General features: G+C 29.2%; 1 protein-coding gene across 1 annotated transcript in view; it reads left to right on the top strand.

The window, feature by feature from the left end:
* The first annotated feature begins 14,422 nt into the window (after positions 1-14,422).
* The window catches only part of LOC18052529 (ribonuclease 2), a 5,189-nt gene continuing 3,588 nt past the window's right edge, over positions 14,423-16,023 (top strand). The window contains exons 1-4 of the mRNA XM_006447855.2: positions 14,423-14,739; positions 15,044-15,072; positions 15,542-15,615; positions 15,711-15,860. Of these exons, the coding sequence (XP_006447918.2) occupies positions 14,516-14,739; positions 15,044-15,072; positions 15,542-15,615; positions 15,711-15,860 (477 nt within the window). The 5' untranslated portion in view covers positions 14,423-14,515. The remainder of the gene's footprint in view (positions 14,740-15,043; positions 15,073-15,541; positions 15,616-15,710; positions 15,861-16,023) is intronic.

The following is a 16,023-nucleotide window of genomic DNA, read 5'->3' as shown; positions in this document are numbered from 1 at the left end:
GGCATGCAAGCTTGGTGAAAATGGGAGGGGTATTTTCGCCACTTGAGAGGGTTTTTGACTAATGTTGATAGAAAAACGTGTGGGGGGTCATTTGTGAAAATTACAAATATATTTAGGTTATTTTTGTAAATTTCCCTTGATTTTTCTAAAAGTTATTTTTTAAGAAAAGCTTACCAAGCACAAAAATCTACTTTTAACTTTTTAAAATTACATTTAAGCTTATGAAAAACAATATCAAATGAACCAATTTCAATTTGAGTAAATAGTATTAAAATATAATGAAAATGTACAAAACCATATTAGAGATGCAATTGCAAAGTTGAGTCACCCTACCATGCAGCGCTGTATCTCATACAGCGCATGCATTCAACCGGCACAACCGGTTTTTAACCGGATAATATAATGAAAATTATATTTTTATTTGTTTTTAATGTGAAAAAATTTAGAAAAAAAGGATAAAATTGTAATTAAATGAGGAAAAATATTGTTATAATTTTAAATTTAAAAATAGTACAAAAAATATAAACATGTCACAAAATGGTTACATTCCTACTTATTTTGTCACATTCCAATATTTATAATGCATATTTCAAGTTTACTTTTCAAATTTCTATTTTTCGTGATTATTTATCTAAATTTTGGTTCGTTGTTTCAACTCGTTTTCCCACTAGTTTTTGGTTCCATACATCCACTCTTTTCATTAACTTCCAGCTTTTTAGGTGTATATTTCAAGTTATTTTTATATCTCTGTAATGTATTAAACTTTATCTAGTTTTTGGTAAATTGTTCCGATTTATTTTTCTACCACTTTTTGGTTCTATATTCCTACTATTTTTATTGAATTTCAATATTTTAGGTAAATATATCAAGTTTAGTTTTTAGATCTTTACTTCTTATTCGAATTTATTAAATTCTTGGTAAATTATTTCAACTTTTGGGTTAATTTCTTCAACTCTTGTTCCTACCACTTTTTAGTTCTATATTCCTACTATTTTTATTGAATTCTAAAATTTTGTTTCGATATTTCAAGTTCAATTTCTAGATCCCTACTTTCTGTTGAAATTTATCAAATTCTTGGTAAGTTGTTTCAACTCATTTTTCCATCAGTTATTAGTTCTATATTTCCAGTTCTTTCATTAAATTTTCAGTTTTCAGGTTGATATTTCAAGTTTATTTTTTAATCTCAATATTCTATTAGACTTTATCTAGTTATTGCTAAGCGATTCCAACTTATTTTTCCACTACTTTTGGTTCAATATTCCTACTAGTTTTTATTGAATTCCAATATTTTGGGTAAATGTATCAAATTTGCTTTTTAGATCCCTACTTCACGTTTAAATTTATCAAATTATTGTTAAGTTATTTCAATTTTTGGGTTAACTTCTTCCACTCTTATTTTCACCACTTTTTGGTTTTATATTCCAACTATTTTCATTGAATTCTAACATTTTGTTTGGATATTTCAGGTTCATTTTCTAGAACTCGACTACTTGTTAAACATTATCATATTCTTGTTAAGTTCTTCAAACTTTTAGGTTTTGCTCTTCAACTCTTGTTTCCACCATTTTTTGGTTTTATATTTCTACTCTTTTTACTTAATTCCAATATTTTTTTGTGAATGTTTCGAGTTTATTTTTTGATCCCTACTTGTTGTTGGATTTATCAGATTTTTAGTAATTCTTTTCTAGTTTTAGGTTAAGCTCTTCAACTATTTTTTTCCAGCACTTTTTGGTTTTATATTCCTACTCTTTTTATTAAATTCTAATATTTTACATGGATGTTTCAAGTTCATTTTTTAATCTCTATTTATTGTTGAAGTTTATCAAGTTATTGGTAAATACTTACAACTTTTGGGTTAAGCTTTTCAATTGTTATTTCCACCATTTTTTGGTATTATATTTTTATTCTTTTTATTGAATTCCAATATTTTAAGTAAATATATCAAGTTCAGTTTTTTAGGTCTCTACTTTCCGTTAAAATTTATCAAATTTTTTGTAAGTTCTTCCAACCTTTGGGTTAACCTCTTCAACTTTTATTCCCATCAAATTTTAGTTCGATATTTCTACTCTTTTTATTGAATTCCAACATATGGGTGAATGTTTCAAGTTTATTTTTTAGATCTCTATTTTTTATTGGAATTTATCAAACTCTTGTTAAGTCGTTCCAACTTCTGGGTTATGCTTTTCCACTCCTTTTTCACCATTTATTGATTCTATATTCCTGTTATTTTTATTGAATTCCAACATTTGGGTAAATATCTCAAGTTATGTTTTCAGATCCATGTTTTCTATTAAAATTTATCAAATTCTTTGTAAGTTGTTCTAACTTTTGGGCCAACGTTTTGAACTAATTTTCTTACCAAATTTTGGTCTTATATTCCTACTCTTTTTATTGAATTCCAATATTTGAGTAAATATTTCAAGTTTATTTTTTAGTTCTCTACTTTTCATTAGAATTTATTAAATTTTTGTCAAGTTGTTTCAATTTATGTGTTAAGCACTTCCACTCATTTTCCTCAATATATTGTTTTTATATTCCTACTCTTTTAATTGAATTTCAATATTTTATGTGGATGTTTCAAGTTTATTTTTCAAATCCCTATTCACTGTTGGAATTTATCAGATTATTGGTAGATACTTACAACTTTTGGGTTAAATTCTTCAACTATTATTACCACCACGATTTGGTTATATATTCATACTTTTTTTTATACTAAATTCCAATATTCTGGGTTAATATTTCAAGTTCGCTTTTAAGATCTCTACTTCTTATTGGAATTCATCAAATTCTTTGTAAGTTGTTCCAACTATTGTGTTAACCTCTTCAACTCTTTTTTCCACGATACTATATTCCTATTCTTTTTATTGAATTCCAACATTTAGGTGAATGTTTCAAGTTCATCTTTCGGATCTCTACTTTTCATTGGAATTTATCAAACTCTTATCAAGTTATTCTAACTTTTAAGTTCTGCTTTTCCACTCCTTTTTCCACCATTTTTTGGTTCTATATTCCCACTATTTATATTGAATTCTAATATTTTGATTAGATGTTTCAAGTTTATTTTTTGTATTCCTAGTTTCTTTTAATAAATTTCAACTTTATTTTCAGGATTTTTTGGTTACATATTCTTACTCTTTTAAGTGTATTACAATATTTTGGCTAATGATCCAAGTTTACTTCATAAATTCATGCTTTCCGTTATAATTTTTCAACTTTTTAGTAAATTATTCTCACTTTTAGGTTAAGTTATTCCTACTCTTTTACACCCTACAATGGTTTTATGTTCCTATTATTTTCATTATATTCCAACACTATAGATACATGTTCCATGTCCTTTTTTCAACTAATAATAATATTACTTTTTTAAAATAACAACAATATCAGTAAGGCCAATTATATATAACCCCTTATTATTTTAACAAATATCAATTTACTATACAATATTGAAAAAAAATTTTATTGCAACCCTTTATCATTTTCAACGTTTTGGGTCCTTAATTTGAGTCCTTTTTTTTTTTAATCTTCGTTACTTCATGAGTTCTTCTGAACTTGAATTTATATATACTTAAGCATTTAATCTTTATACATATTTATTATCATTTAATCATTTTAATTAAAAGTATTTAGTTATATTTAAAAAACTTTATGCATTTATTTCCATCTTTCTCTTTACTTCTCAAACTAAATGCTTTAATTTTTCATAACTTCAACTGTAAATAAATAAATAACAATTGAGAATGATTGCAATTGTAAATGAAATTATCATGCCCTATTAAGTTATCTAGTGCACTAAAAAATTAACCAAATCAAAATTTTCATCCATTTGTATATAAGAAAATTTTACAAGCTTCTGGGAAAATAATTTTTTATCAATTCGTTTAAAATTGTTGTCATTCTATTTATTTTCAAATAATTAATTTCTTTGACTTCAACCAAAATTCATTTTAACAGCTTTGCATGCAATTGTTATACTCCTCAAACATTTTATTTTTCAAATTGTTATGATCAAATAAATTATATATTTATTATACGATTATTCCATGAACCATGAAAATTAATATGTTATATCCAAGCTTTAAAGGTTGGCAAAAATGTTTTGTTTGTACTTGACAGAGAAAAAAAGATTAAAAAAATCGTTATTCATTATTTTGAGAGATTATTTTAATCATTAATTTGATTATCCATACTTGACCTTTTGACCTCTATACACATGTTTGTTCATTTATCATTTCTCATTTTGCTATGAAAAATTTATAATTTGAAAAATAAAATTCTATTTCAAATAAAAAATGTCTAAATTCAAGTTTTAGATCATGATAATTTTAAATAAAAAATTAGAAAATTCTAATTCTTTTGAATCGTTGTTCTCCATTTTAATTAATTTTAATTATTTACGTTAAAAATAACCTTATAAATTTATTTTCATCTTTCTCTTTACTTTTAAAAGAATTTCCTTAATTTGTTATAACTTAAACAATAATACCATATAAAGATGCAGCCAATTGCTATGCTTCTAAAAAAAAATTATCTTTTAAAAAGTTAAGGCAAACATAAGTTATAACTTACAAAATATTTTAAATTAATAAAATTGATGCTAATTTATTTGTATTAAAACATCATTTTTTTCTATCATTTCAACTTGATTAGATTTCTTTTTCTTGAACTTAATTTTGTTTATACTTACTTTTGATGTTTCGATATGTTACACCAAAGTATACTTTTTTATCTTAAAAATAAATTATATTAAGTCAAGTTTTCAATTACAGAATTAGTTCTTCAATTTTTCTGACTTAACTAAAATCATTTTTAAAAGTTTTTTACAGCTTAATTTGGTACTAAGAGAATATAACACTTTAACAACAACATTTATTGGTATGAATTTGGCAGGTCTTGATTGGAATGGCATGTATTCTTGATTTGTTGCCATTCCTTTGCAAATAAAATAATAAATGCCCTATTAATTGTTTGCGATGCACTAAAAATTTAAGTAAACTAAAATTTCCATTCATTTAAACAGATGTAATAAGACAATTAGAATTTTTCACAAGCTTGTGACCAAATAGTTTCATAAAATTAAATCAATTTACAACACAGCTTCCACAAACTAGACTCCAGTTGCTGCTCATTTTAGATTTCAAGTGTCTACACGTAAAAAAGAAAAAAAATGACATTAGAAAACATAATGAAACCATAAAATAAATAACAATATTTAGAATTTCAAATGCATGATCCAAATTCTTAGCTAGGATCAAATAAATTTGGTTTTCAATAGAAAAATTCAGACTTTTAATCTAAAATAAACACAAAAATATATTTTCATTTAACATATATTTTTTAAGAGATTTATTAACAGCAATATTCAAAATATAAAAATTACTCTCTACTTGCATAATTGTTTGATGCAACTTTTATGTCTACTTTCATTTAACGACCAAGTGATCTTTGGAATAAAGAGAAAGATAACAATACATCAAGAATTAGCAAGATCAAATGGTCTTTTATTCTTAAATTTGTTGGCATTTATTTGCAAATAAAATTATAATGTCCTATTAATTTATCCGATGTACTTAAAAATTAATGAAATAAAAATTCCCAATACACAAATGACAGCATTTATCACTAAAGCAATTTGTGACAATAGTGAACTGACGTGAAAAGTTTGAATTGCAGAAGGAAACGAGCCTAAAACCACTTTTGCTAAGAATTCTTTTTACAAGTTTGCAAGAAAATAGCTCTTTTAGAATTTTTAACATCAATAGTGTTGGGAAAATATGCTCTTTAAAAGCATATGTGTCTATTTAACTGTAATAAACAATTTTTTTGATTAATAAAATAAATAAGGTATTTTATTCAAATATCTTAATTGCATTAATATTTGTATTAAAGTCCATTTAATCATATTATATGTATTTATGTGATCACCATGTGGATTCACAGAAGACATAAATACAAGTTATCTTATGATTAAATAAATTTAGTTCGCAGTTGATAAATAAAGTTGGGCACTTTATTTAGGTATAGAATGTAATAAATTCATTGAATGATTTGTCTTAATCATGTATGAATTTATTGATGTAGTACAACTACATTGAACAGGATCACATGTGAGATTTAATTAACTTTGTAATAACTGTCAGACTTATTAAATCTCATAGGCATTGATTTTACTGTAATCTTAATCTTGAGTTAATTATGATTTCATGATTGTAATTGTTATTCCATTTGAGTTACCAATGGGCACGACACATCCTTGTGGTCAAGATTACCCGGTATCTTGGTGGGAGCAATTATGAGTATTGGAGTTATGGATTAACAATATAGAATTTGTACAACACATCTCTTGATAGGTTTTCGGCACTTGATCATAGAATTCTCTGGCCAGAGTGTGTCAACATATTTAGTATGTTGAAAATGATCATTAGAGAAAACCAGTAAGGATCAAGGAATAAGATGTTATTAAATTGATTGGACAGTTGAGATATCAATTTAATTAACGATATGGTACAAAGGATTGTGCAGTAAAGAAATCAATGTGGCTTGGGACGAATTATTATTCGAGCATACAATTATGGAAGTCAGTTCCAATCTTTTAGTGGAGTAGATTTGGAATTAAATAATTGGGCTAGTTTAATTACAGGCCTAATTATTGTAGCCACTATTGTATGTTCCCAAATGATCCCCGGGTTAGCTCATTTAATTGACTGCACCACTACTGGACTAATAAGTAAGATAACTAGCTATTTGGGTCAAAAGCCTAAATATATCATTTAGTGGGAGGCTCTATTTAATTAGCTTTTGTATAAGGGGTCTTATGTTATTTTACAAGGTGGGTCCCCTATTGAAAAAGAAAATAACGTGAGTTTTATTTAGAGCATTTTTTGGAGCCTAGGGTTTTCACTAAAGGGAGATATATAAGGCTTATTTTCTCTAAAGAAAAAAGAGAAGCCACTTTATACAGATCAGAGAATAAGATTTTTCTCTCCATTGTTGAGAGAAAAATTTTCTCGTGCTAGTTGCTTTGGTAGTGATAAAGGCGCCCACACGTTAAGTGCAGATCAAACCTGAGTCATAACCTGGAAGATCATTGGTGACAGTTCATGATCTAACAAGCGTGGTGGTGACGGATCGTGATCTAACAAGAGTGGTGGTGGCGGATCGTGATCTAGGAGCCTAAATCACTTCAGCGGAAAGCCAACTCGGATTTTCAAGGTACGATTTCTAGAATACGAATTCTTATATATTATATGAGAGCGATCTTCAAAAGGTTTTATAAAAATTTAAAAACTTGATTTTTCCCCATCAAATAGAACTAATACAAAATTAAATCAATTTATAGCTTCCAAAAACTAAACTTCAGATGTGACTAATTTGAGATTTAGATTTCATGGATCTCTGCATACAAGGGAAAAAACCAAATGATATTAGAAAAAAAGGCCCCAAAAAAATATATATATTCAAATTTCAAATGCATGATCTAAATTCTTAGGTAGGATTAGATATATATTGTTTTCAACAGAAAATTTGAAACTTAAATATAAAATAAACACAAAACTATATTCTAATTATAACATATTTTTTTGATGAATTTTTTAACAGCAATATTTAGAATATAAAAAATATTCTCAACTGGCGTACTCATTCTTTATAACTTTTATGTCTACTTTCATTTAACGAAAAACTGATCTCAGCGATAAAGATAGAAGAGAATACATTGAAATAAATAAGAATAAAATTTCAGTACAAATTCATGATTGCATGAATAATATACATCATGAAATAGCATACTAATGAAAAGATCAAAAAACGCAAAAGAAACTAAGCACCTAAAAAGAACTGACAAAAATTGTAAGCATATAGATTCATTCGTGAGTAAAACTAAGCACCTAAAAATAACTGGCAAAAATTTATCAGCAAATAGATTTATTCTTATAAGTAAAATACAGTCTAAATCTAAACCTTGTTTATTTTGGATGTATTTTACTATTTGTTTACTTGTTTATAATAGTTTCCACAACTTTTATAATTTATTTTGGACATAATGTATTACATCCAAACACACTGTTCAGGTAACCAGAGCACTAATAAATCACTAGATTACTAATTACCATTGCATTTGAAGAGTAGGAATATCTCTATTAATTTTGTAGACTAATTTTAAATTTATCAATCAAGTAACAATGTAACTGCAAGTTTCCTTGTACACATGTTAACATAGCCCACTCGCGTCTAACCAAATCTATCTCTCCTTGGGTGTAACTCTTTGTTCCATAAAACTATAAAGTGAGGAATATATTAATTAGGCAGTTTCAAAATATAAAATAACTATTTCATAATAAATGACACTACATTTTCCAAAATAGAGACAACCAAAAAGCATTTAGCTACATCATTCATATGACATCCAATACCTATCCATCATACATTCGAAAATGAAAAAACTGAGGCCTGAAGTTTAGATTAATACCTCTTAATAAAAAAAAATAACAGCGTGCTTGGATACTACCTTGCAAAAATTATACTTGCATATTACCAAAGAAAAAAAAAGATGAAGTATAGACATAAGAAAAAAGAACTAAAGAAGATTCAAAACAGCATCCGAACAGCACCTGGAACTTTTCAGGTGCACTTTTAGCAGCAAAATTTCAGCAAAACAGCATCTAAAATTTTCAAGTGTAGTTTCAATTACAAAAACAGTAGTAGAACAACCCTTGAAAAGTTCAAGGTGTTGTTTTTGCCATATAACAACAACTAAACAACACTAGAAAACTTTCAGGTACTGTTTTTCTTTATAAACAGTAGTAAAATGTCACCTACAGACTTCCAGGTGCCATTTTTCTACATAAACAGCAGCTAAACTACACCTGAAAGTTTCCAGATGCTGTTTTCCTGCATAAACCACAGTAAAACAGCACCCAAAAACTTTCAGGTCAAGTTTTTACTGCATAGCAGTAGTTAAACAGCACTTGGAAGTCAAACAACAATTAAGCAACACTAATACTTTCAGGAGCTTTGTTTCTACATAAACAGAAGCAAAAACAACACCTGGAAGTTCCAAATGTTGTTTTTACTATATAACAGCTGCTAAGCAGCGCCTGAAAACTTTGAGGTGCCGTGTTTCTGCAAAAATAGTAGTAAAAACAGCACCTGCATAACAGAAATCAACCCATTGATAAAAGTTTTTACTCCACTTAATTCAGCATCAAAAACTTATATAATTGAATCAATCTTATGCGAACTTCATCAAACATCATATGTGCATGAACACATTATTCCAATTCCAAACATAATCCAACTCTAAATCCATGAGATCAAATCCAAAACACACAATCTCTAATCAATCACACAATTACAATCACAAAACATATTTTTTCTTAAAACTAAAATTATAATAAAAATATTTTATTGATTTAGTGAAAAAAAATAAACAGAATATGCTTACCGTAGAGAGCTGCAAGCCTGCTACGCTGACATAAAGCCAGAAGGAAACAAAGACGGTCATTGTGCTTTTCTTTTGTCTGCTCTGCAAACTAGCCCCGTTACAAAAGTGCCAAAAAGAGAAGAAAAGAAAGTTTAATTACAATAGAATTGCAATGAAATGTGTTTATAATAATAGAAGTGTCAAGTTTTACAGCATTTGTAGGCCATAACAGCTTTAATAGTTAAAAATAAAAAGCAAGTAGTTCTTAAAACATAACATGCAGAGATCTTGTCATAACATCAAAATTCCCAAGAAAGAGAAAATGTACCAATCAGACGTCCCCAATATTTTTTACTGCTTGTCCATTCTTGTCACTTTTCATGTAATAATCACCATTCTCCTAGTAAATGTCCAAGATAAACTATAATTCTAAATTTGAAAATTGCTGAGAAGTAGGAAAAGGGAATTAATTCGAAAGTGCTACCTCAGGAATATGCACCAACAATCTCTAATAATCAGTTGAGCAAGATCAAGTAGCTTAAAATGATGTGGTGAATATGGCTATGATAAAGGGGGGGGGAAATGCTGAAATTCAAAGATTTCTCGAATTTGGAACTGCATAATACCCAAATTCTTGTTCCAAAAAAAAAAGTGCAAGAAATGAAGAGCATCCAAAAGAACCAACCAAACCACTTGCTTCACCGGCACCTCTCCAAAATACGTGGACATTTTGCAATAACCTAAAGGAAAGAGACCCCCAAAAACTTTCAATGCCAGTGAAGATTATAAGTCCTTTATATATTGCAGAATTGGAGACTTCTAAGTAAAAAAAATCACAAAGAATCACATGAAGCTTTTGTCTCAATAAAGAAGGGCAGCAGTGGTTCAAAACAAGACAAATTTGAGCTTGATTTATCATATCTTCTAACAAATCCTAGTTTACAACATCCAATTTCAAATTATCATCCTTGTTTTCAATATTAAGTTCAAAAAGAGTACTGACATAAAGGTTCATGTCAACCTGAACTCTATGATTTTTAGAAAAGAAATTTTGGAAAACATCCCTGAAGATCTACTTCTACCTGATTTAAGAAAAATGAAACTTGCCTAGATTATATTATAGCAAAGGATGTTGCATTTTGCCTTCGTTGTTATCTTTTTAGTCCAAGTAGTGGTGAATAAAGGGGTAGTGATGTTTTTAAATTAAACGGATTTATTGGAAGAAACTAGAGAAAATTCAGGAGCACATTGGAGGCCCAACAGTGTTCATAACAAAGCTTGGAAAACTTTTGTAGCATTAATGAATTAGAGACAACATATTCAAACATCCTTTGAAAAGTCTTTTGATCAAGATTAAAGTGATTATCGAACTTGCTTGAATGCAATATTGATCGTATTAGATTTGGTTTTAGATAAGGCCATGCATGTCGTGGCAATGCTAAATCTGAAGATTCAATAATCGAGGTAACTTTCTTGAACTTCTCAAATTTCTTGTTGATCATAATAGTGATATAGAAGCTATTACTATAAATGCTGATGCTATTGAGACTACTAATGACAGTATTAGAGAGATGGGCGATGCATTGTTTTTAACATTAATTGATGAATCTAGTGATAGATTAACAAAATAGTAAATGTTTATAGTTTTACGCTATGTCAACACCAGTAAACATGTGGTTGAGTGATTTATAAGTGTTGAACATGTTACCAATACCAATGCTTTATCTCTTAAAGAAGCAATTGATAAACCTTATTCTAGGCATGAATTAAGTATGTCTAGGTTACTTAGGCAAGGTTATGATAGAGCTAGTAAAATGCGAGGCAAGTTTAATGGTCTAAAAACTCTTATTTTGAGGAAGAATGAGTGTGCATATTACATTTATTGTTTTGCTCACTAGTAACTCTATGAAATGAGAATTATCATGACATTTTTAGACTCAAACCAATATTACTTAAAAAGTAAATGACGTGTTTTTATTGTATTTTTAGTTACATTTTGCATGAGTAGTTGTTTAAGTTTAATTTTAATAAATTGTTGTATTTTAGATTACTTTATACTCTAATTATATGCATGATTGTAGGGGACCAAAAAGCTCATGCTTTATGGATGGAAAACTGCAACAACATACTTGCAGAGATGACAAAGAAACTTGGCTGCAGAGGAAATAAAACAAGTCTAGAATAGAGAAGATGTTGTAGTTGTTGTTGTTGTACCAATCCTGTAGCAACTGTAGACGAGATTTCGCACATATTTGCTAAAAGATTGCGATCCAATGTTTCTAAAAATGGAAGACACGCGACTACACGCTTCTGGTTGTCTTAATTTTAAGATATAAAAGGAGCACGCATGAAAAGAAAAAGAAAGAGCCATCATTCAAGAAAAATAATAGAGAAAAATAAAAAGAAAACAGAGAAAAAAGAGAGATTTGAGAGCTGCAACAGAGGATTCAAGGAGAAAAAGAATGAGAGATCACAAAGACTAAGCGGAACTCACTTCCTCATCTTATTTTCTTGTTTTTACTTCTTTATGGGAATGTATTTGATGGCTAAAATAATTCTTGTTATTGTTTTATCACAAATCATGAACTGAGCTTTATTGTGGTTTAGTGATAAACAAGTTTAGTGGTTATTTGACTAATGTATGTGTGTTGCTCTGGATTTGCTGCAGCAATTTGTCTTGATTTTACTTATTGCAATTTCCTATTTCGGCTGACCACCCATTTAGTGGATACTAGATAAGAATGAGCCTAAAAAATGTCTGACTTAGTAGAACAAATTAAGACAATAAATGATTTTAGATTGGGTTTCCCAAGTTGAGTTAATCTCGATTTGAATTGGGTTATACCTAATCTAAAATTAGTGAAGAATTAGTCATAGGGATTCACATTGTGAGGTAATTAAAACCTAGAATGCATAATGTTATATCTAATGTTAGCGTAACAATTGGTCACTATTAGATTGCATTTAGATATAAAATATCCAACAGGCGACAGCTGAGAATGCATGAGGGATTCTACCCAATGGGGTCACATTATGGTAAGTTATTGAGTATTATCAACTTATTTTCATCAGTAGTTGGTGTACTTGAAATAATTATTGATGATGGACTAAGATTCGGACAAAAAAAGTGAGCAAAGAATCTATTAAAGTTGATGTTGTCATTCAATTTTGTGTTTTACTTGCATTTGATTAGAGATATATTAGGAATCACAAATGAATTGTCACAAGCATTAGAAAAGAAAGATCAAGATTTGTGAATGTTATGAACTTGGTTAAGTTATGTAAACAACAACTCCAAGTGAAGAGAGAGGCTGGATGAAATTCCTTAGTTGATGAAGTTTCTTCTTTTTGTATGGAGAATGGTATTGATGTGCCTAATACGGATGATAACTTTGTAGATCGTGGGTGATCGAGACGTAAAGCTCAAGAGATTACAAACTTGCATCATTATCATGTTGAGATATTCTATATTGTCTTAGACATGCAACTTCATGAGCTCAATTCTCATTGCAATAAGACAAGTGATGAGTTGCTTCTTTGTTTAGTGTGATTATCTCCGGATGATTAATTATCTGCTTTTAATAAACAAAGTTTAGTATGTCTTGCTCAATTTTATCCAAAAGAATTCTCTTGTTCAGATCTCATGGCAATTGGAATTCAGCTTGACACTTATATTTTAGATGTGTGCTCTAGTGTCCAATAAGTTTTCAAATTTAAAAGGGATTGATGAGCTAGCAGAGCAAATGGTTTGAGACTAAAAGAGACAAGGTATGTCCATTGGTTTATATGTTAGTGACATTGGAATTGATTCTACCGTTGCCACTGCTACTGTAGAGAGGGCACTTTCAACTATGAAAATTTTGAAAAATCAATGACAAAATTAAATAAGAAATCAATGGATGAATGATAGTTAGGTTATATACATGGAGAAATGCATTTTTAATACTATTGATAATGAAGTTATCTTACAATGTTTTCATAACATGAAAACGTGTAAAGGGCAACTGTAATTATATATTAATTAATTTCAAGTCTTGTATTTTTGTTTCTATTAAAGTTGTTGAAAACTTGAAATTCAGGCTATTATTATAAATATTGTCATTATTTTTTTATTAAATTAGTTTTATTATGTTATTGTTAAATACTAATATTTTTATTAAGAATAGCCTCCTCCCAATAAATCAACTGGGTTCGTCATTGTCTCTTTAGTTTCAATGACAAAATGATAAGGGCTGTCATCTTTGTTAAAAAAAAAGCTTGGTGATATTTGACCCTCTCATTATATCTCACTAACCCCACTTTTCAATTAACTCCATTAAAAATTTTAAATTAATCTTTATCTCTCAACATACCCCACCTAATCCTGAATTTACTTTTATTATAATTTTTTTTATCTTTTTTTCGAAGTACCCACCATATAAAACTTATAAAATCTATCTTAAAAAGAAAAAAAATTCATAATCACTATAACCTCTCTCTTTCTTTTTAAAGTTTTTATCCACCATTACCATAACCATTAAAAAAAAAAAAGAGTTGGATACTTCTTCTTCGTCCTCTAGTGAGTACTATAAATTTATTTCTTTCGTAACTACAAAAGTAGAGTATGTAATATTTGAGAAGAAATAATAATTAAAAAATTATAGTTTAAGAAATTAAATTAATTAAATTAAATATTAATAAAAATTATCATGTGAATGTACTTAAAAGCTATTTATCCTTTTAAGTCATTTTATATAAAAATAAAATAAATCTTTATATAAAAGTGATTAATAAAAGCTTGTGAAATATAATTAGGCGGTCAAATATTTCAACTCTCAAAAATTCATAAGGACCGTCAAAAAGGCCCTCTGAAACTTCCTTCCCATTTTGAAAGCCAGGCCCATGCCTAAGAAGCAAGTGCAAGCATAAAGGTATCAAAACCGTTTATCCTCAACTGATTTAATTAAAATGACGATTTTAACCTCTAATCTTATCAAATAATTCTCGTCATCTGATATAAAAAAATCATAACAGAAAAAAAAAAACTTTAAAAACTCCAAAGTTAGGTAGAAGTAGCAACAGGTGGAAGCAAGGTATCGTAACGTAAAGTTAACAGCGATGGCATCTTTCTCTCTGATTCTGATTCTGATTCGACTATCGCTCGTCGCGGCGCTACTTACGGCGTCGTTTTGCCAGCTCAAAGCGATCGGAATCAGAGAGGTAGTAGACGATGCCGTAGGTGAGCAGAGGGAGTTCGATTACTTCAACTTTGCTCTCCAGTGGCCTGGCACTCAATGTCAACACACTCGCCATTGCTGTCCCTCCAACGGTTGTTGCCGAGGGTAACGGTGTCTTTTCCTTCTGTTTTCTTTATATTTTCTTCACAGTTGAATTTGTCGATCGATTGATGATGGTATGTATGACCGTGACATTTGAGTATATTTTTGTATTAATTTTGTAGATATTGTGTGCAGAACGTTGTCGTTTTTGCGTGTTATAGTTTAAATAATTTTTTTATTATTACTTTTCTTAACTGAGTGGTGCAGTGCTTCTTGTTTAACACGGCAATTTGTATGTACCTATAGTGGCCGCGTGAGACTTGCATAGTTTATTGTTGATTTTTTTTGTTTCATTTTCCTTTTCCAGGTCGAATGCTCCAACTGAATTTACAATCCGTAAGTACGAGGGTTATGAATGAATGTGATCTTTGATATTGCAATGTGAACAATAAGATGCTTTTACTCTTGGAGTTCAAACTGCCACAGATGATTGATTAAATAGTATTTTTTATATACATACCCTTTGAAAGAGTTTTTTTTTATTTGGTAGGTGACTTACAAACATAGGGAAATTTCTCAAAAGTAGCAAAAATGCAACAATGAAATTGTTCAGTGTTTTTGAGAAGAATGGACCAATTTACAAGTAAAGTAGAAAAGTTCCGAGAAAGGGATTTGCTTTTGTAACTGGTCACTTTTGCTGTCTTGATACAGAATCTTAGTATAGCCAATGATCTATTCTTAGATTTGCCTTGGTTTCTGCTTTAGTAACTGTTCTTTTTGGAGCAACCTGACCTGTGAACATAAATATATTTCAGATATTGGAATGAAACATACTCATCTGTAACCTTCTATATTGGTATTCCAGATGGACTGTGGCCTGACTATAATGATGGAACCTGGCCTTCTTGCTGCAAGAAATCTAAGTTTGATGAGAAGGAGGTATATCTTCGTGATCTGTGATGCTGCAATGTCATGTAAATGATCTAGAATTTGCAGTGTGTGCCTTTGTTTATACTTCTTTTTGTAATATGTAGATCTCAACATTGCTTGATACTCTGGAGAAGTACTGGCCATCATACAGATGTGGTTCAACATCAACTTGCTATAGTGGAGAAGGGCTATTTTGGGCTCATGAGGTGGTTATTAATTATACATTTCGTTCTTTTTGCTTTCTAACTAATCCCGTACCATGTTTCAGTACTCACGGTGCTTTGTTCTTGTGTTATTATGATGGCTGAATTTGGGGATAATGCACTGGCCAGTGGGGTAATAGTCTTCTACTGTCCCAGCATGATACATACATTTATATTTTCTTGCTAGGAAAGCAATTTCGAATTTTTTAATTCC

The sequence above is a fragment of the Citrus clementina genome, unplaced genomic scaffold (assembly GCF_000493195.1).
Source record: "Citrus clementina cultivar Clemenules unplaced genomic scaffold, Citrus_clementina_v1.0 scaffold_2, whole genome shotgun sequence".
Lineage (NCBI taxonomy): Eukaryota > Viridiplantae > Streptophyta > Magnoliopsida > Sapindales > Rutaceae > Citrus > Citrus x clementina.
Note: the sequence above shows the minus strand (reverse complement) of the source record. Positions and strands in the feature narration are given on the sequence as shown.